The sequence below is a fragment of the Amblyomma americanum genome, chromosome 1 (assembly GCF_052857255.1).
Source record: "Amblyomma americanum isolate KBUSLIRL-KWMA chromosome 1, ASM5285725v1, whole genome shotgun sequence".
Classification (NCBI taxonomy): domain Eukaryota; kingdom Metazoa; phylum Arthropoda; class Arachnida; order Ixodida; family Ixodidae; genus Amblyomma; species Amblyomma americanum.
In genome coordinates, this window is record NC_135497.1 from 45,132,440 (window position 1) to 45,155,067 (window position 22,628).

Here is a 22,628-nt window from a genome sequence, read left to right on the forward strand (position 1 = left end):
ATACTTCTGTCAGTAGGTCATGCTAGATAGCATTTCAACAGAGTATGTCCCCCCCCCCTTTTAGGGCACATTCACTTGCCTGTGAGATTAAACTTCTTTTAAAAGATTAGAATACAGGGTATCATTGCGTAATAATATGAGCAGGAAATAAATTGCCAGTTAAGCTTTGTAGGGGGATAGTTGGGCATGCATACTGAGACTGGGAGGGGCTAAATTCTAGAGAAGGGAACCACACCACATAGGAAGACAACGAGACACGAGTGCTCAGTCTCATTATGAAATAAATTGGTTTGTTGCAGGTCATTTATCATATTTTCATTCCTTGTTCGTGTTTCTTAACTGCTCAGACTGATATGATTTCTTCAGATCTAAGCCAACTTTCACAATAATAGGTCACATTGAAAGCTATGCATATAAGCAGAAGTAATTGTGAAGGCACGTTTCACTTTGCCATAAGTGTCACAAAGATACTCAAAACTGGCAAATTCATATTGGTTGGCATCAAGGAAAAGCTTTTGTTCATTGTAATAAATCTTGCTAATGTGTCGATATTTATGTATGGTACTGGCAATTCGAACGAGCTCCTCGACACGCACATGGGCAGCCACAATTTAATGGAACTTAGGTACACTAACTTTATGCTTCTGTTAAGGTTTGTTGAACCGCTGTTAAAAGAGCTGGGATCACGTCATGGGAGCCGCTTAAAGGGAACCACTGGAACTTACAGAAGCACAATGCATCCTTAAACTGGGGCCATTGATTTTGGAGTTTAATTATTATTTTAATGTTAGATAGTTGTAATGCAGCTTTTTCTCTCTTATTAAATGAGTGGTAGACACCTTTGACGATGCCCTAAAATCTCAACTTGACAATTGAGAAGTATGATTATGTTATACGTAAAGTGTTTCAAACTGTACTTATAGATATTACAAGTTTTGAGAAAAATTTTATCAGTCTTTGGCATTGGCAAAGCAGCAAAGACTAATATTAAACGGATCAAAATAATATTATTTTACCGCATATTCTAATATTGTCCACAATTCTTGCGGAAATTTGGAAGAGATATTAGGATGCCAAAATGTTTTAAACATTACAAATATCTTCAAGTAGAACTTTTTGCTGGGCTTGTTGGTGCATGTTACTAAGAAAAGAAGCGCCCACAGAGACAAGACGTAAGAAGTGACACGGGCAAGCGCTTACTGACAACTGATTTTTTATTCAGGGAAACACGCAATATATAGGCGAATAGTACCGGTGATAATAAGAGGCGGTAAACGTCACATGGTGTATAGGGACATAAAAGCGATAAAAGACTTTCATGGTGAATATGTAAAAACGATAAAAAGAGCAATGACACGTGGTGTACAGGCCACATGAAAAGGAAAGTATAAAAGGTTTTTAAAAACAAACATGAATTTCAGTTTTTTAGGCATGCGCAGATGCCAGCTTTTTACACATGTTCCAAATTCAACCGCGGCCTTCTAGGAAAGCCAGTTCACATTCATAGAGCAATTTTGACGGGTCACTTACGCATTCCAAGCCCTTTCGTTTGATGAAAAACGCCTCTTTTAACTCACGAGCTAAGCTGTCTCGACTTCTGTCTAAAACAACAGTCTTCTAAGCGAGGCACGCACTTACATTTTTTGACTAGTCCGTCCGTCCGTCCGTCCATCCATCCATCCATCCATCCATCCATCCATCCATCCATCCATCCATTGCATTCATACTAAGGGTGGACGGCCCTGTACATTGTAGTTATAAGCGAAGGGCACGAGTCTTCGAAAGGAACTAGGTGAATGTCGCCCACATGCTAACTATTAAATTGCACGAGGATCTTGCAAATGTTAAAGATGCTCTGCCTTGTTTGAAGTTCCTGGAATCGTTTACAAGATATCCTGCGACGATTGTAACTCAGTCTACATCGGGAGGCAGGAAATCTACTAAGGCGGCTAAGAGCGCTGCAATGATTTCGGCAGGAAACAAACAACCTCAAGTGCTCTGGCAGAGCATGCGCGAATAGGGCGTAAAATTGCTTGCGATGATGTGGAAATCATTGCCACTGAAAGAAATTCGCAAGCGTGGCTGGACCTTGAATCCTTAATACTACAGACCATGCTGAATACACTGAACAGAACACAGGGAAACCTTCACCACACCTATGCAAAGTCATTGCACCGATTAGTTAAGGCTACATAAGCTTCTTTCATGATCAGTCCTTCATTGAGAACAAGAAACCTGTAAGGGTTCCAATATGTAAATCAACGTGTTTGGCATGGTCAGTGACCCAAGTTTCATTCTACCTTTAACGCAAGTGGGAACTCTACGACCGACAAAGGGTTCCCTATGCACCTAAGCTAACAGCAGTTGTGCCCTGCTCCCAAAATATATTCCACAACTGACGTCAAAAAGCAGGCTTGCGAGCAGGTTCAGAATCCATTTTGTACTTCTCTTAAGCTGTCCTGCCTGAATCCACGCACTTTTTGTGTGCAGAAAAAAATTCCAGACAATTGGTGTACAGCAACGGTGTTCTGAGGGGATACTTCTGTCAGTAAGTCATGGTAGATGGCATTTCAATGGAGTATACACCCCTCCTTTAAAGCACATTCACTTGCCTGTGAGACATTTTTAAGAGATTAGAATACTGGGTATAATACAGTAAAACCTCATTAATTCGGATCTTGCGGGAGTAAAAAAATTGTCCGAATGTTGAATTATCGAATGGACAACAAAAATGGCACATTTACAATTCTTTTATTGCATACCTTCACTTTGAGAAGAAGTCGGTGATAATCATTTGATTTTTCGCGGATAGCTGGGCAGAAAGGACTAGCTTCTGTATGTGCGACAATCCGTCCAGTGCGAGCGTGTTGCATGGAGCACCATAGCAGAACTACTCTAAAACAGCAAGAGTATCTGCGGCTTCTTTTGCAGTACGGTGCACCGGGAGTACATCGCACGGGTCATCTTCATCAGAAGCCTCACCTGCCACACCGAGAGCATCGCTGATTATCTCGTCATCGCTCAACTGGCCGGCGACGACAACGCCGTTGTCGATAGCAACGTGGTCGGCGAGCGGAAATTCAGTGGGGAGCAGGCCAACGAATGCCCCATCGTGGTCCTCTTCTGGCGTTGCAGACTCCAGGCTCTGGGATGTCTCGGGCCACACAAATCCACTGTGCCTAAAACAGCTCTACACCATTTCTGGCGGCATGTTCGCCCACACGTGGGCCGAAATATGCATCGCACTCAGAAGCATGATGTTGTACTGCTGCTTCCGCTCCATGCAGGGAAGCATTCGTTCCAGCACTTGCTTGCGGTACCTTTTCTTAACGTACTGGAGCACTCCCTGGTCCATCGGTTGAAGAGCAGCGGTAGTGTTGGGAGGTAGGAACACTAGCCGGATCGCCTTTAAATTCGCAACGTTGCAGTGTGCGGTGCAATTGTCCACTATCAAAAGCACCTTGCATTACTTGGCACTGAAGCGTCGATCCAGCTCCTGCAACCAGGAACGAAATATCTCTAACGTCATCCATGCTTTCCAGTTTGCACGGTACTCGACGGGAAGTCGCTTGATGTTGTTAAAACATCTTGGCTACAGAGCCTTCCCGATGACGAGAATTGGAAGCCGCTCCGTGCCCGTCATGTTTGCTGACAACAGCACTGTCACCCGCTCCTTACTCCTTTTACCACCAGTGCACGGGTCCCCCTTGAATGCTATCGTTTTATCTGGCAGTGCTTTGAAGAGTGCCGATTCGTCTGCATTAAAGACGTCGTTGGGGTCGTAGGCTGCCACGTGTTCTTTAAGGTGGACGTTTTGCCAATCTTTTACGACTTCTTCCACCTCACCCCTCTCCCCGCACACGGTCTTAAAAACAAGTTCATGCCGGTCTTTAAAACGGGAAAACTAACCCTGACGCCTTGAATGAATCAATATTCATTCGGAGGGCATAGGTCTCTGCTTGCGTTATGGGGTCCCTCTGCGTCCAGTCGGCCGGGAAGGCGAGCTTCCGTGCAAGCTACACGCAGGCGTTATTCAAGTATGCAACACGTTTCCTCAACCCGTGGCGCAGAGTCGCAGCCACGGCAGGTCCGGACGAAATAGGCAACGGCAGGGCACGCTAGGAAATAGTTTATTATCCGAACGCGAGGTAAAGCACACTGCGGAAGAATGTTCTATCCGTAAAATAGATGTTCAGTAGCTCAACAAGTCGTTGACGTCAACCGGCGTTGGTGTTCGGGGTCCGTGGGGCACTTAGGTAGGGTCTGGCAGCGAGAGTCCCTTCCCGCCGTGCGTTCCGCCCTTTTATCCCTTCGGGCACTGCCTCCCAGGCAGCAAATCGTTGCCGTCAAGCTTAGGCGTGCTACCCTCTCCGTAGAAGGCAGCGCGCTGCCGTGACATCACGTCAGTGCTGGGGTGGAAATGAGCAGAGACGCGGGGGTGCCTTCTCTCCACATTCCTGGTGGCCAGCGTGCCCGTGTAAGTCTTGGTCGCCGCTGGCGCGGGGGACGAGGAGGGGATACCTGTGTATCCCACAGCGTGCAGATGAGTGGTCCACTCAACGGCACCTTCGAATCACGGACAGCGGCAATCCACCGCAACAATGCTTCCTCCAGGGCTGGATGGGCAGCAGTTCGTAGACGCTTCCGACCGGCATGAAATTTCTCGCCCTCAAAGGCTTCCACTATTTGAGCGTCATTCTCGACGTATGTCGATAGCATGCTTCTTTTCACATCGAACTGGCGCATAACTTCTCTGGAAGCGCCGTCTTTCAGTGCCTTGAGGAACTTCACTTTGGTTGATAAGTCCTTGGCCGCATACTTCGCGTGCTTTGCCGGTACTGCCATCGTAATAAAGAGCACCACGACCGCACGCACCGACAAAACACACCACACCACGTAAAGAAACCACAAAATGGCCGCTCTGGTCATTCTCGTTTGTTGTTAACTGAGAAGTGACTGCAGTAGCTATGCATTTCCGGAATGGAGAGTGGTGTCAGCCGTTTCCAGTGATGGCGATGATCCTTGGACGATGATGATGAACTGAACGTATGGACCTCCTTCACCCCGCGACGTCACGAAGATGCGGTGGCGCTGATGTTAGCAGCGACTTTCGCATGGTAGGCAAAACAGATTCCGCTTGCCCGTGCCTACCGCAGCTGCCGCAGCTACCGGTGGCTGCTTCAAGCCTGTGAACTGCAGAAGCAGCATGTATTGACCAGCTGCGTCACAGCTGGATCCGCGTAGTAGCATAAAAAATATTAAATTAGCCTCGATAGGTTTCTCGCGCATAAATGCCGCATTCGGAAACTGGCTAACAGGCATTGGGCCACGGTAGTAAAGCGCGAAGTCTGGGATTCGATAGGCACTGCCACTCAATGCACTTAATAGCATGCAAGTTACTGCGTTCATTCACCTGAACTTCAGGATAGCAGGCTAATAATTGCTCAAGGAAAAAAAAGACATGTGCAGCTGCACACGTACTTATCACCTTGAGCCGGTGTGCACGGGGCGCCGACAGGTTCACTCACCCCCAAGGAATGCGTTTTTTTTTTGTTAATAGCACACCATGTTTTAATGGCGCGTTTTATGACATTTAATATTTACTTGAAACTGTTTCTTGATATGACGACGTAATTATTTCACTCGAGTAGAAAGAAGTCTGGTAAGTTGTGTCAATCTTGCGCGGTCGCGTTGGTGTGCTTAGAATAGCGTACCTTAAGTATGCTAAACGCCATATGCTTTTTCATTGCATCATGCATGTGTCATGTTTCATGAGGTAGTACATGATCGCGAAGCTTGTTTGGAAAGAAGCAGCCGCAGGAGTGCTACTAACAGACACGTGGCGAGATTGAGAGGGGACGCGGCAATGAAAAGTGTTTTCGTTATTCATGCATGCGATATGTAACTAAACTTGGTGCAAATACCAAATTCCTACGCTAGTTTCAGTAATTCCTTTTATTTATAGCTATACCTGGTGCAGTTCTGGGTAATTATAATTAACACCGTCGTCAAGTCCCCCCAAGGTCTCAAATAATTGAGTAGATAGTGCGCAGTTTTTTTATGCCAGCATGTACAGTACTCACGGATTGAAATAGGACATTCGGAGCGCGTGGCCGTCGCTTCATGGAGCGCCGCCCGTAGACGCTCATGGAACCAATGTGGTGCATTGTGGTATGGCGCGAGAGGGAGAACATCTACAAAGCAGAATTGTTCCTTCCAGTAGCCAATGAGCCGGCCTGTGGTTTACCACATGCCTGCGTGGCACTGCAAGGCTAGCGCTCCGAATGTCCTATTTCAATCCGTGAGTACTGTACATAAACCCCTGTTCTGTACGATGACGCGATTAGTTCTTTTTCTATATGATCAGTACTTATGCATGCATAGTTACATGAAAACGTTTCTTAGAAATAACTAACACAGTACTGCACGTGTAGGGAAAAAAATCGAGAGGTTTATTACGCTCCTCAACGTCTCAGGAATAGTTTGCGACAAATGGAATCATTTGATTTTCATGCGAATTACGAAGGTGAGTGATCCAGTCGCAGAAAATGTGAGAGGTCACAAAACGAACCTTAAAGTTTATGGCATCTTCGCTTTCGCTTTGGTCAAAGAAATGCGGCACTGAAATCAAAGAAATTACCTCACAATTTTTGACGACCACACTTCTAAAAAGCGTAATTTATAAATTTGTACTCAATATTTTGCTATAATTTTTCGTCACGAAACTAGACTTCAGGGCTAAGAAAGAAATAATTCTAGAAATAAAAAATTTTCACCAAATTGACCAGCTTAACAAGAGGACAAGTCGGCCTAGCTGGTGCGTGGTCATGCGGCTAAAAACAGCGCTAAGCGAGACAGAGGAGATCAGGGACACGACGCTGTCCCCACTTTTCGCACAGCGCGACACGTACATATGTCAGCAGACGATGAGCGCACGTCTGCTCCGACGAAACAAGGCCAGAACTTCCCCTCACTATTGTCCCGAAGTAAAATCATTCCGGCTAGTGCAGAGTGTCAAAACTTGTTTTATTCAATGCCTTGCGCATAAATAAACGGCAGGAACGCTTTCTAGTCATGTTTACTACTAACCACATATACAATACAGTGGCAAACTATTTCTCTTTATAGGCCGCACGTGGCCAACGCGAGCTCGTGTACTTCAACAAATTACTAAGTTGGAAGCATCGACCATTGCTATGATTCGCAGAAACTGGAAACGCGCCTACAAGCCTTGAAAACACGCGCTCAACACCTATCCGCGACGCCACTCCCCGACCTTTTGCCTACCACGAGCTCGCTAGCGACTGCAGCGCCACCTCGTTTGTTTACAAACATGCAGGAGGTCCATAGCAGTGCCACTTTTCGTACGCTGGCTTGGCTTGGATTGGAATGGATACCAGCACCGTTCTTGGCCTGCCTCCAGTCACAATTAACCGGTGTGTGCGCAATTCTGCGCCGAATTAACGAAGGTTTGCTGCCATAGGGCTATGTACATTTTTGAAGGGAGGGAGTGGGGATGCTGAATTATCCGAATTAACGGGGGCCAAATTAGCGAGGTTTTACTGTAGCGTAATAATATGAGCAGGAAATAAATTACCAGTAAAGCTTTGTAGGGGACTAGTTGGTCGTGTATACTGAGAATGGGGAGCGCTAAATTCTAGACAAGGGAACAACACCACATAGGAAGATTACGAGACACGAGTTCTCAGTCTCATTATGAAATAAATTGGTTTGTTGCAGCTTATTTATCATATTTTCATTCCTTGTTTGTGTCTTAGCTGCTCAGACTGATATGCTTTCTTCAGATCTAAGCCAACTTTCTCAATAATTAGTCATATTATAAGAAATGCATTAAGCAGAAGTAACTGAAGGCACGTTTTACTTTGCCATAAGTGTCACAAAGATATTCAAAATTGGCAAATTCATATTGGTTGGCATCAAGGAAAAACTTTTATTCATTTTAAAAAATCTTACTACTGTGTCAATATTTATGCGTGGTACTTGCTATTGGAATGAGGTCCTCGACATGCGCATGCCCAGCCACAAGTTCATGGTACTTTGTACACTAATTTTGTGCTTCTGTTAAGGTTTGTTGAAGCGCTGTTAAAAGCGCTGGGATCATGTCTTGGGACCAGCTTAACGAGAACCACTGGAACTTACAGAAGCACAATGCGTCCTTCAATTGGAGCTGTTTTATTTTGCAGTTTAATGATTATTTTAATGTTGGATAGTTTTAATGCAGCTCTTGCTGTCTTGTTAATATGAGTGGTACACACCCATTTTGAAACAGCGAAACAAAGACGGGACGTGGAAACTGAGGTGTAAAGACAAAGGTGTCAGCGGGATTATCGGGAGTGGTGCACTACGTCGGAGTCAGTCACGGAATTCCTCTGGAATGCAGTTCGGCCAACTCTGCCTAAAAGGGAGCGATCCAGCACGGAGCAAGGACGGTTCATTGACCTCAGCACCAAGGTTATACCTGAGAGACACAAAGAAGTGTTGCGGATGGGGCCAAAATTCGCCTTTGAACCTCGCCTGAATCCTGCAGAGAAGGTAGCTTGTTTAAGGAACATCATTCGTTTGGCTCCTGAGGACATGCGCCCGAGGTGCACTGTGGAATGTGTTACCGTGCTGAGCAGAACCCATGGTATGCAACGAAAGAGCGGGAACATGAAGAACACGGTTGATTTCCTGGCTGAAAGTGGGCTCGCGTTGATGACGGCCGATAAGGAGGGTTGCTTTGTGGTCCTTCCGGCAGGCACCTATGCGGATAAAGCGTCAGAAGCACTGGGGAGAAACTTCAAGGAAGTTGACTTCAGTGGTTCTAAGGTGAAATGGCGGGCGGTCGAACTTTTGAGACACCACAATTTGAGCAAGCTGGCGGACGCAGCGAATAAGTCGGCAGGACTGAAGCTCGAAGTTTTTTTCACCATTAAGACACACAAGCCGGACCAACCTTTCCGTTCCATTGTCTCCGAACGAGGGACCTGGCAGCATGTAGTTTCAGGTTATCTTCAAAGGCAACTGGAGGCGCTGGCCCTGCCAGACCCATTCGTGATTCCGAATTCGGATGCGCTGGTGGAGCACCTTAAGCTGGATAACCCTGGGATCTGCAAGTTTTTCAGCGTTGACGTAGTGGACCTTTACTATTCATTGCCACACGGAGAGCTCATGAGGGCCGTTAAAATGTGCATCACACAGGACAATGACGAAAGTGCATTCATTGAAAAATGTGGTGTGTCTGTTGATAGTTTTTTAGAAATTTTGTCCTTCTACCTGTCGGCAACAGTTGTTGAGTGGGAGGGCAAGTCATTTGTGCAAGCATCCGGTGTATGCACTGGTTCCAGGGTTGCACCTGTATTGGCTAACATTTTTTTTAGTTTTGTGGACAGGGCGATTGAGCAAGCTTCGAAGGAGTTAGGGGTGCATATTTTTCGTTATGTCGACGACTATTTGGTGTTTACCCCGCCAGACAGCCTGCCTAGAATGTTAGTCGATGTTCTTAAGGTGTTTAACGAGTACGGGCGTGGGCTGAAGTTTACAACAGAGGTACCCACGAACAAGGAACTGCAGTTTCTAGATTTGGTTTTGTTTTCCCGAGACAAGCACGTGTGCTGGTGTTATCGGCCAAGATCGGCTAAGCCCTTGTTAAACTTCAGGTCAGGTCATTCCAAGCTTATAAAAGAAGGCATTATCTTGTCGTGCCTCCAATCTTCACTCAAGAAGTCCTGCCATGAAATGATTGGGGAGAGCATTGCAGCCCAATCAAACAGATTATGCGCGAATGGCTATCCGGCTCACCTCATTTCCAGGGCAGCGGAGAAATTGCTTAGGCACGTGAAGTATGGGGCTCGGCCGAGTGCAACGAAAATAAAAATAAAAATAAAAGGCCGGCAGAGGTTCCATATGCGCACAGCATGTCCCATGGGCTCAAAAAAGTGGCAGGCAGATGTGGCGTTGACGTCGTATTTTCTGCCCCGAAGAAATTAGGCAGAATGTGTAGACAGGTAAGGCAGAGGCAGGAGGGAAACAAAAGGGCTTGTCAGGTGCGCCATGTTTCCCCTTATGTACCTTGCGAGGTAGGGGTAGTATACCAAATTCCCTTCTCGTGTGGCGCCACATATATTCGCCAAACAGGAAGATGCATCAACAAGCGACTCATGGAACATGAGAACACCAGAAAAAAAGACCCCCTGTCACACATGGCGGTCCACTGCAGAAGGTGCAAATGCAAACACGAAAAAGAGTACGAAAAAAGAAAAACAGAAGGAGACCCTCTCACTAAAGGTGCATTCCGTTGCAAGAAATGCAAATGTACCCCCGACTATAAGAACACCAATATCGTGTTTCGCCATTGTGATAAGATGACGCGAGAAGTTTTTGAAGCTTTTCTTATACGTGAGAAAGGCGCAACGTGCATTAGTTGCCCATCGGTTGCCCTTTCCGAAGGGGAGATTGGATATCTGGCGTCATATGTGGCATGAGTTGACTATGGTGGCGATTAATCTTTCCTAACTCTGTATATATTTTGTGTGTTTTTTTCAATAAACCCAGTTGTTAGTCAGCGCATGTTTGTCTTTACACCTCAGTTTCCACGTCCCGTCTTTGTTGCGCTGTTTCAAAATGGATACGTACCAACTTGCCCAAATTTCTGCTTTACTCAGTGGTACACACCTTTGACGATGCCCTAAAATCTCAACTTGACAATTCAGAAGTATGATCATGTAATACGTAAAGTGTTTCAAACTGCACTTATAGATATTACAAGTTTTCAGAAAAATTTTGTCTTTGGCATTGGCAAAGCAGCAAAGACTAATATTAAACATGGATCAAAAAATATTATTTTACCACACATTCTAAAATTGTCCACAATTCTTACTGAAATTTGGAAGAGAGATTAGGATGCCAAAATGTTTCATACATTACAAATGTCCTTTGACACAAAATTTGATTGAATATTGATATTTCTTTAGCTTTACAATAAATTTTTGCGTTTTTTTTTACCATTCAGTTTTGAACACTACAGTAAGTATTGTTTTCTGTTTTACAACATTTACTTATTTTCGCTTGTGCACCGACGTTCAGCTTTTCATGAGCACTACAACGAGCCCTAAATTTTATCATGTGATGATCACATGTTCAAAGGCTGTGTTCTCTCATGTCATGCTAATATATATTCCAATTCATTTTTTCAACACAGAATAACGATTACAAGCACCTTTTTTGCCTTTATCGCTGTGATCGTCAATAGCACCACCTTAAAGAAAATTGTAACTGATTTGTTGTGCTAATAATTCGTTCTGTTCACCCATTTCTCTTAATAATTCCCTTGAGAGTAAACAAGGTGATGGAACGAAATATTATAATACATAATTTTTTAACAATGTTTCAGGCAAGTTGTTTTGATACTTTGAAAGTAACTGCAGCACCAACATCCACATTCCAATTAAGGAAGACACCCATGGACGGATGCTGCAGCAGCCACATGTGTGTGTGTGAGGGAAAGAGAAACAGCTTTATTACAACACAACACGAAGCGCCATGAACATCCTGTGCCAGGGTCACCAAAGCCAACTGTTCAATATCAGCTTGTCCGAGGCTGTGGGTAATGCTGTAATTGAAAGGCAATGGGCCAGGAGGAAAGGGACTGTTCGAGGTTAGCATAGGGATTGGTGCTAATGGGGCCTGCAGGAAAGGCTCTGAGGTGGTAGACGAAACAATGGCCAGGGGGGAGAAGTGTACCTTAAAAAGGATGCACTGAAGAATACGAAGTTGGGGGGCAGTGAGAGGTTTGTCTGGAACAGGAAGGCTACAAAAGAGATCCTCTCATGTTGCCACAAGACGATTATTTTTTATCGGCTTTATGTGAATCTGGGTGCTTCTGCTGCAGTTGCATCAAAAGTATTTTAGAAGCCTTTCTTAGACATAACATTATTTTAATGCATATAAGGCATTATTATTGCTACTGTTATTGTTAATTGAAAAAAAAACCCTGCAAAGATGTCACAGATTAGCCTCTTCCTCGAAGAGATAGACTCTCTCATTGCACCAATGGTTTGCTGCATGATCCTGCATAAAAAGTTGATAATTTCGGTCAATGTTTCAGGCTTGCAGCAGGAATGGGATTAAGTAAACACAACATCTGCACACTAAAAAAAACCTTTACCTTATGGGGGTTATTCTTGTAATAACGCTCAAAGGGCTAGAAGCAGTAGTCGCTCTCTAGCACCAGCGTGCCAGCCCTAGCAGTCAGAGCTGTGACCCCCAACCCGTGGTGCGCTAAGTCGCAACCACGGCGGGTTCGGGCCAGAGGGGACAAACACGAGTATTCTACTTCGATGAGCATTTATTGCTCCCGAGCAATACAATTAGCAGCAAGCAAGAAAGCAACCACCGCAACGAGGGAGTGTTCCGCTCGCGTACAGGGGTGAAATGCACAAAAAGGGTGGAATGCACACAAAATGGTGGGGAAGGTTCCGCTCACCTCGCGTGGCTCCTCGCTCACGGCCCGCGGCGGTCAGTTCACACACGGTGGCCGGGCAATAAATGCAGCGGTCTCCGTGGCAGATCTGCGTCTGTGCCTGTGCATGCCTCCCCCAGGAGAACCGCGCGACCAAGCCTTCTCCTGGGATGGGGAGAGGAGGTCTCTCCGTGCTAAGAGGGGAAGATCGCTGCGGGGCGTGAAAGGAAGCGGGGGTGGCGTGAGTGCCCTCCCTCGCAAACCCCCCTAACGGCGCGCGGATAACATCACGTGATAATTACGCGCGGCTGTTACTATGGGACTGGGGATTTGCCTGTATCCCCACATCCCCCTCCTTAGAACTGCCCTACGGCCGAGAAGGACCGCGTTCACCGAGGGGTGTACCGAGTAGGGCCGGCGACACGCCGTTTAACTTTAAAACCAATTAAGAAAAGTTTCAGCTCACAGCCACAGGTGCCGTTGTCGAAGGCTGTGGATGACAGGACAGGAAGGCAGTGCAGACGACCACCATGGACGCCCGTGGAGCCAAGCACTGAAGGGGGTCGATGACCGCAGGTCCCGCTTCAGAGGGTCACTCGGCCAGGGCAGCCTTCCCGAGAGGCGCGGGCGGCAGGCAGAGTCGGGGCAAATATGCACGTTGCACAGCGTGCAGCACGCCTCCATTCAGCTCGTTGTACTGTTCGCTCTTGGCTCGCCTTCTTTTCCTCTCGGCGGGGCCGGCAAAGGGGCTTCGACCCATTTTCCTACGGCCGCTGAGGGCTTGCGAGGCAGGCCCAGCGGGGTACCAAGCTGCTTTCGTGGGCGAAACCTCTGCCGCGGGGAACGGGGAACTCCAAGGCGGCTTCTTTGCTGCAGCATTCGCTGTGGAAGACAGTGGCGCCAGCTTCCCCAAATTTTCGCTCGCTCTCCTGCGGCCGACCGGAAGCTGTTTGTTTTCAGCCTGGTTGCTCGGTGGTGACAGCGGGCTCTTGACTCTGGAATGAGGCCGTTCGGAGAACGGCCTGGCTTTGGATGTTCGAAGCAGCAACGGTCGTCTCTGCGTCCGTCAGCTCTCTTCCGGGCTCGCTGCGAAGGCTGGCCTGTGGCTGCAAGGCTGTCTTTTCTTTCTAGTTATTTTTACATTTAACATTTAAGTTAATCTAACCCCGCTCGGTCTTTTCCGAAGAGAAAGCGTGTGCTCGCTCTGGAAGCTACAGTGCAAAGTATGAAAGGGCTGTTCCATCCATATTAAGCAGGAGAAATTACTCCCTGCACGTTGGCCAGAGTTAGTTCTGCCGTGGGCACAAAGTTGTAACGAGGCGCTGGGCTCTGTTGTCGAGCCTTGCCTCTCAGTGCGGCTGCCTGCTGGCAGGGGAGGGTGTTCTCTACTGGCCACTCATTTCCTCTGTCACAGTTGGGTTTGAGATCACAGACATGCACCGGTCCGCCGATCGGTCTTAGCGTCAAGAACGCCAGCCTGCAGACGAGAGAGGAAAGTTTCTTCCGAACTACATATGGACCCGTCCATTTCGACGACAGAAGAGCAGAGAATTTCTTACTGGCGTCGCTCAGGACGTGATTGCACCTCAACACCAGGTCACCCGGTTTGTAGTAAATTTCCCGGAGAGCGATCATACTGCGCCTTCTGCTGGGCCCGAGCAGTGCTCAGATTCCGGCGGGCTTTGTGTAAAGCCTCCGTCATCCTCGCGCGCACCCCGGTCGCGTAGTCGGCGTGTGCCAACGGAGCAATCGGGGTGTTGCTGCGAACCTGGAGTGTAAGTTCTACCGGGTTCGCCAGCTCCCTGTCAAGGTTGAGAGCGGCAGGTGTGTACCCAGTTGAGTGGTTCACGGTTGACCTGAGAGCAAACACAATCTCGGGGAGACAGGTGTCCCAGTCGCTGTGCGTCTCCACAAATGCAACGAGCATGTTCTTGATGTTGCGGTTCACGCGTTCCAAGGGGTTCGCCTGGGCATGGTACGTGGTTGTTCTTCTGTGCTTAATGCCAAGGGCCGCACAGGAGTCCACGAAGAGTTTGGCAGTGAAGTACGATGCATTGTCCGTTATCAACTCCCCAGGGTAGCCGAATCGTGTGAACACCTCGGTCAGCTTCCCCATGATTACGCGTGCCGTCAGCTTTCGAAGTGGGAACAGTTCCATTCATTTGCTGAAATGGTCTCTCACAATGAGCAGGAAGTGGTTTCCACTCGGAGTCCTGGGGTAAGGTCCCATGACGTCACAAGCCGCAATTTGCCAAGGACCCTAGCTATTGATCGGCTGCATAAGCCCAGGTGTGCGTCCACCACGCAGCTTGACCCTTTGGCACACGTCACACGAGCGGGCGTAGCGAATCGCATCCCGCTTCATGCCAGGCCAGGTAGCGAGGCGGCACAACTTGAGGTAAGTCTTAGGGCCACTCGCATGCCCAGCGATGCACGTGTCATGAAAGTAGCGTAAAAGTGCTCCTCCCGTCGTGCGTGGCATCACCACCTTGAAGGACTCGTGTGTATCCTTCTCGGAGGGGATATATCTCAGCAGGATGCCATCGGAGTCGAGCAGATAGGAATCCATCGCGCTCACGGCATTACTAGCTGTGTTCGAGCGCCCCGCACGGACAACAATACCAGTTGCCTCCATGTGCGCCGTGGCCGCGCCGCCTGGCTCCCTGAGCCCGTCGAACACTTTTCGACAAAATGGATCCTCCCGCTGTGCCTCCAATAGCTCCTTTCTGCTGAAAACGCACACCACTGAACTGATGAATTCCAAGTGGTTCACGCTTTCGCCCTGGGAAGGCGGGTAGTCCCTTCCCTCAGGGCGTTGGGTGAGCTTCGCGGCAGTCGCGCTGCTCCGGCTGTTGGGCACGGCGCAGTGGCCAGTGTTGTTACTTCCCACGCCATCAATGGGCGCGCGCGAAAGTGCGTCCGCCGCCACCACGTTGTTTCTACCCCTCCTGTAGCGCACGGTAAAGTTGTAACCCTGGAGGAGTAGCATCCATCGCGCTAGGAGTCCGCTCGGCTCGCCTAGGCGCCTCAGCCACGCGAGTGCCATGTGATCAGTCTCAATCACGAAGGCAACTCCGTCGACGTAATAGTCGAACTTCCGCAGAGCGAAGATAATCGCGAGACATTCCTTTTCTGTCACGGAATAGTTTCTCTCTGCAGTAGTTAATGATCGGCTAGCGAACGCCACCGGTCTCAGGCTACCTTCGTGATCTTGAGGCAGGATTGCTCCTAAGCCCAGGTCACAAGCGAACGGTTTCAGGGTGCCACATGCTCACTCCCTATATCCTCCGTTGCAGACGTCAATAACAATGCCCGTCTTGGCGAGGAAGTCTCCGCGAAGAATAACAAAACCGATAGGCTGGGGAGGTGAGCGAAGCGCTGGCGCCTCACTCGTTTCTCCCACCGCACCACAAGCCGCGTGGCACTACTCGCGTGCGCTGTGCCGCTGGCTAATCGGAAAGTGAGGTTGCTCGCTCGCAGTCGGAGTCCGTTCCGACAGAGATGCTCACATACCTCGTTGCCAAACAGGGATGCGCTCGCTCCTGTGTCTAGCAAAGCCATGAACTTACATTAAGCAACCGTAAGCTCAATAAGCGGGACTGCCGTGTCGCTGGGTGGTTCCAAACGACAAGCCAGCGGGGCTAAGAGTTCGTGTGACTCACTGAGCACCGCTGTTGATGCCGCCAGCTGTGCAGTGTTGCTTATCGGCGGCTCCGTTAGTTTCCCGAAAGCACGTGCTCTCGGTTCACGGGGCTTCTGCATTCCCAGGCGTAGTGCCCTCGTTGGTTGCACCAGTAGCAGAGGGTGTTCGGCCGTTGCCGGGCGGGGCAGTTGTCGCCTCGCGCCAGTTGACCGTTCCTCCCTGCCGGGCGTACCGTCGGAGTTTCCCTTTGCTCTAGCCTCCCCGGATCGGTATGTCGGTCCCGATTTTGCGTACCTTAGCCAGGTGCAGCGTGTGCTGCCCGCATAGCATACGTGTACGGGTCGAGAGCTCGGTCAGACAATTCCCAACCATTTCTCAGTTGCCCGTCACTGAATGCAACCGTTTCGGCACCCCGCGAACGAATGCGAAAAGTGTCTCCGTTCCAGCGATACGATAAAGTTCGTCCATTGCCCTCATGTACTCAAGCAAGGATTTGTCCGGATGCTGAGTACACAGCTCCAACTCGCGCCACAGACGACGGTCGTAATCTGCGGGCAAGAACTCCTCGCGAAACCTCGCTCGGAACTCCTCCATTGTGCGTGACCGGTGGCCAGTGAGGCGGAACAAGCGGGCAGCCTGATCTGTCAGTGAGACTGGCATGACACGTACCTAAACCTCGCCATCGGTAAGCCCCGTCGCCTGCTGGCAGTTCAGCATGCGATCCAGGTACTCGTTGGCGCTTACAAGATCATGATAGCCACCATAGCTGGGAAGGTCCACCCGTAGCCTCGGTCTCGACACTGGAGCGAGTGTTTGCAGGTTGTTCTGCACAATACCCGTGAGGCTCTCTATGAGGCGCAAAGCATTGCGCAACACAGCCTCTTGGGAGTTGGCCTGGCCAGGAAGTTCTGGCTGAGGGGCCGCGTGGGACGAGCAAGGCTGCGCAGGTTGCACCGTGCTCTCCGTACCTGGCGGCATAGCGCTTGGCGAGAAGTGCCTAGCGTCGCCGCTCGTCTGACCCAGTGTGTCGCGTGAATCACCGCTCGGCTCAAACGACATTAGATCGCAGGGGCTAGCGTCAGCCTCTGCCAATACGCCAGCAGTAGTTGTTACTGCGGTGTCAACCTGTTGCTGCTGAGATGCCATATCGGACAACCACAGCAGGGACTGGAAGTCAATCCCGCTGGCCGCCATGGCTGGCCTGTGTGTCGCCAGCCGGTCACACAGACACCTGGTTTGCCACACCTCTGGCCACACTTTGGGCGCCAAGAATATGGGGGTTATTCTTGTAATAACGCTCAAAGGGCTAGAAGCAGTAGTTGCTCTCTAGCACCAGCATGCCAGCTCTAGCAGCAAGAGCTGTGACCCCCAACCCGTGGAGTGGTAAGTTGCAACCATGGCGATTTCGGCCCAGAGGGGACAAACACGAGTATTCTACTCGGATGAGCGTTTATTGCTCCCGAGCAATACAATTAGCAGCAAGCAACAAAGCAACCACCGCATTGAGGGAGCGTTCCGCTCTCGTACAGGGGTGAAATGCACAAAAAGGGTGGAACGCACACAAAATGGTGGGGGAGGAAGGTTCCGCCCACCCCGCGTGGCTCCTCGCTCACGAAGGTCAGTTCACACACGGTGGCCGGGCGATAACGGCAGCGGTCCCCGTGGCAGATCTGCGTCCGTGCGTGTCCACGCCTCCCGCCAGAAGACCAGCGGGCCCCAGGAGAACCGCGCGACCACGCCTTCTCCCGAGATGTGGAGAGGAGGTCTCTCCGTGCTAAGAGGGGAAAGAGGGAAAGTCTCCGCGGCAGCGTCGCTGCGGGAATGCGAAAGGATGCGGGGCGGCGTGAGTGCCCTCCCTCGCAAACCTCCCGAACGGCGCGTGGATAACATCGCGTGATAATTACACGCGGCCGTTACTATGGGACAGGGGATTCGCGTGTATCCCTACAACCTGGTTTAATATATCTTCTGAGGCTCTCGAAAGGGAATCTGGCCAGGTTAGTGCAATTTCTGGTGAAATAGGCCCACTTCACTGTTACCATGGGTTCATTATGCTTTTGCAAACATTGATATTTTTTATTGATGAGGTTCAGGAAAATACTGTATTATAACCTGCAAAGCTTCTATATGAGTCACTATTCAAGGGAAGGCAAAAGAATGCATTGAGAACTAATAAATTTACCTGTTATTGATTCCATCACAAATACTGGAAAAATTCTTATCTGAATGCATCACAAAATTTTTAACATTCTCTGTTCTTTCGAATCATCAATATCGCTATATTACAGGAAAGGGCATTGCGTTAATTCTTGGCAAATTTACAGATGCGCTGTATTCGTCATTTGAGACATTGTTTAACTGCGCTTTCTTTCTCAATGTTCAGAAAATCATTGATGCGGTGAGCTATGAGAATTTACCAAGCAAACTGTACTCACTTGGATTTTAGGTCCCCTTTTCACTATCCTGAAGAATTTTTTGCATGATCATTTATTATTAGATTAAATAACCAAACCGAACCTGGTGATAAACTGCCAATATTTATAGGCAGGTAAACCACTGGAGTCTATTTCACCGTCTGTATTCTTTAAAAAATTTAGTAACTAATGGTTTCAGCTCAATAACTTAAGGTGCTTGGTCCTCCAGTGCATGGACAGTACAGTTTTGCTCACAGATCAAGCACACTTTGAGACAGCAATGCATTAGTTGCAGGAGAACGTAAATTGTGTGATTAAATGGTTTTCTGACAATGGAATTTCAGTTAACACACTAGAAAATTATCTGTTTCAGGAAGGCTTATATATAGAGTGGTATTTTTATTTACCCATCGTTCTCTCTACTACAGCTGTATACCAATAGAACATGCGAACTGAATCAAATATCCTGGCATATTCTTTGATACTATAGTAGTAGTTTATTATGGTGTGACCACTTCATTTATGTTTGCATCACATTACGGAAGATTCCATGGTTGCTCTTTAATGTGAAGTTTTTCGCTAGTATCTATGAAGGAAAATGCAAAAATTCAGACATAGCACTCTTAGATAAGGTATTACAATATTTGTTTCATGTCCTTCACGACGATATTGCCGTGTGGACAATATAGCTTGAAGAATGTTTGAAATGTGTTTTTAATAGCTAGCCTATGTCATCAATTGCTCGCATCTTCCTGTTTCTAGGTCTTACATCTTTCCATTGTCTTCTTTTACAAACAGTTACTCATCAGTGCTTTTAGAAATCAAACTTAAAAAAAAAATCTACTTCTCATCGAAAGTTTCGGAACTGCAAAGTATAGGTAGGCACATGAAGACAACGCGCTGGCTTATATGTGCCTGACAACTTTGATGGGTCACCCAATGAGCTCTTTACTGTGACATCTGTGCACAGCCTGAAGGTGCAACTGAAATTGCTGTATTAATCTTCAACTTTTACTGCATTACCACTCGCAGTCTAATGACAGTGAAAAAGCCGCTGTTGTCTGTGTGCAGGTGTATGTGGAAGGTAAATGAAAGTGCCTTTCCCAGACTGCATCTTCGGAAAGAGCATAGATAAGGTGAGACTGAAAATGTTTAACCATGGCACATTACAAACCATGTCATGTAAAAGCAATTCTACTTGATAGCACACTTCTTGGGAAATCACATTCCCACTGTGAGTGCACTATGATCAGTTTGACTGCAACATTTCTAAAAGAAAAAAAAAACTGTGCTTGTGTTGTGCCTGGGATAATTGTTTCTAGTACCTTTTGCTTCTTTTCATTCTTCTTTTGCTTCCTGTTGCAGTAATTATATAGTCTGCCTTATCTGATGTATCTACAATCTACAACTGTCAGACTGGGAGATGAATAGGAAAGAGGTCTGGGTACATTGTCAGGCATATCATGCCTTTTCATCAATGTATAGACAGGACGAGTGATGTACATTTTATTTTGTTCTGCTCAATAAATGACCTGATTTGAAGCTTTGTACACAAGCATTGTTACAAACATATTGATTTATGATTGACACATACTGTAATCTGGGGATTTAAATTCTTCTACAGGGCCTACTGGCACTTTTTGTGCTGTCTGCATCATTTTTGCACTGAGCTCAGGTTCATCTGATGTATATTCTTCCATGCTTCATCTTTAACGGGGTACAATGTATGCTTTACATAGTTTTCTTGCCTCAGCGGCTTTGATAAAACAAATGTCAAGAGCTTTCAACCTGACATCTTAATAATAAGCAAATTATTTCTACTTCTATTTAATGAAAAAACTTCATCTTTGTGATGCCCACGTAATCAAATGGCCTATGTCCCGCATTACAGTTTAATCCCTACTGTAACTTTCTGCTTGATAAAAATTCCATACTTTTCACTGAAAATGAAATGGGTCCTGTATTTCTACAGCACTTACCTTAAGGAGCTTTAAACCTATTTTTTCTGCGGTTGACAAGATATGATATCAGCTCGTTAACGTGAAATATAATTTGCCTTCACCGGGTAATTGCCATCTGGATTTACATACACGCAAGAGAAACATCCTAAATTGAGAATTTGGCGTAGTTGCAGCTCATATGAACCAAGATCACCCAGTCTCAACCAGAAACCTGTTGGCCACAGTTTTAAACAAAGAATCATAGTTGTTTGCTAATATGTGACGGCACACCTTCTCTTCCTAAGCATTGTCCCAGCTGGAACTAAGTGAATCTAAAATCAAAACAGGTGCACCTGAAACTCAACGGCAAATAGTTCCAGTTAGCGACTTAATAGAAGATGAAAGCTTCTGTCTTGGCCCAACAGTAGGTCAACTTCATAAGCATGGCAGATTTCCAATGGTCTCCAGCTATGGAAACCACAGGGTTCTATGTGGTCTCAGCTGGGATATGTCAGATTAAACTGTCTACATTTTCAGTTGGTACCAGTCAAAAGCCTGCAGGGATGCATTGCTGCAGTGTTAAGGCTTCTGCTGTAATCTTTCTGTGCGAGATGTGTCCTAGTTTTGATTAGTTCTTCTTTTATAAGGAATAGCTCTTAAAGAGACCTTTTTGACACCGGCTGAACCTCGAGAAACAGTAACAGGGAATACACTTTAGTGCCCATGGCAGGAACTGCTAGAGGAGATGGGTGGGTATGCACTTGTAAGCGTGGCTGCAAGCCATTCTGGTCTATGCGGTTTCACCCATTTGGGCACCGTAAACTCATTGGGCTGCAGCCACAACGGGAATCATATTTTGAAAAATCTAAAAACTCATGCGGATATTATGGTCAGCTATAATTAACTTTTCAATAAATAAGGCCCGTTACTGTAAATGGCAAAAAATTAAATCATATATTAGATTTCCAGCCTGCTGGTTAAATAACACATGTTAGTTTATTTTGATGCACTCTTCGGGCCATAACATACTGTTGTGCTCAATTCTACTCCCACATTAGAAGACTGATATACACAGGAACTGACATTAACATGTTATGCCTAATTTGGCTACTATAAAGATATTTAGCCATTCCAGTCATTTGAAAATAACTTGCACGCCACCAAAAGTGAAGATTATTTCATGTTTCTTGACTGGTATATACCAAACTTCAGGCAGGCTTTGCTCTCAAAAGCGGTACCCGAAACACACTGCAACATAACTTGCGCCCCTTTGTGTCTCTGAGTAGCTAGGAGAAAAAAACTGAACTTTACTTGCTGTTCAGTTTATTTACCTGTCTGCAGATAATGTATCACCATTTGGAGCTATAGCAGGTGTGCGGGGGTAAAATGGATGAACACATAGTACGCAGGTGAGCAAAGTTTTCGGAGTGCCAGAGTGGCCCTTTCTAAAACATATAAATAAAAATATTAAGGCACACACTGTGTCAGATAAAATGCTTGTAAGTAAAGCCACACAGACCTACGAGTGCAAAGAGCCTCAGCAACATGCCCCTACGGAGGCAGCTGGACTGACATTTCTTTACTTGTCCCGCAGCACATCACTCCAGTGCTGGGGCATGCTCAATACAAGAGAAACAAGTAAACAAAAAATGTGTTCCAAAGAAGATAAGAATGAGTACCCAGGTAATTAGCCAATTACATGCTACTAATTGTAGCAATGCCTCTTGAAAGTGAATGAAATCATTTGCACAGCTTATAACAAAACTTGATGTCTCAGGAGGGGGGCAACGACAAATGCGTCGGTTCAAGTAACACAAGGGGCTTGGTTAAGGTCATGGAAATAATTGTTGAAATAAGCTCAGCTAGTGTAGTGCAACCAGTAATTGAATGTCGGTATGAATAAAAACAAGAATGATCAAATATTCAAAAGATTCCAAATGCATTTGAACTGTACAGTGCAGTCAGTTGTGACAAAAGGAGTGTGAAAGAACAATAACCCTAGCAACACTCATGACATACAGAACAAATGCCTTTCTTCTGCACAGCTTCAATATAAGCTTCACAGGATTTCACGTAATGCAAGGATAATCTCGTACGGCACGAATTATTCATGCTAGCCGCACCTGTGCCTCTATGGCACACTGTTCCACTTGAACGCTAATATTCAATAA

At 47.1% G+C, this 22,628-nt stretch overlaps 1 protein-coding gene across 14 annotated transcripts in view; it reads right to left on the bottom strand.

The window, feature by feature from the left end:
* LOC144112717 (uncharacterized) overlaps window positions 1-22,628 on the bottom strand; it is a 75,030-nt gene that overhangs the window by 50,750 nt on the left and 1,652 nt on the right. Inside the window, exon 3 of one of the 14 annotated variants that reach the window (XM_077645548.1) lies at window positions 11,502-11,611. The exons of 10 other annotated variants lie outside the window; for them this stretch is intronic. In XM_077645548.1, the coding sequence (XP_077501674.1) occupies window positions 11,562-11,611 (50 nt within the window). In that variant the 3' untranslated portion in view covers window positions 11,502-11,561. Of the gene's footprint in view, window positions 1-11,501; window positions 11,612-17,760; window positions 17,917-21,881; window positions 21,903-22,628 lie in introns of those variants that run through there. 3 more of the 14 variants (XR_013310398.1, XR_013310397.1, XR_013310401.1) reach the window with 3 other exon arrangements.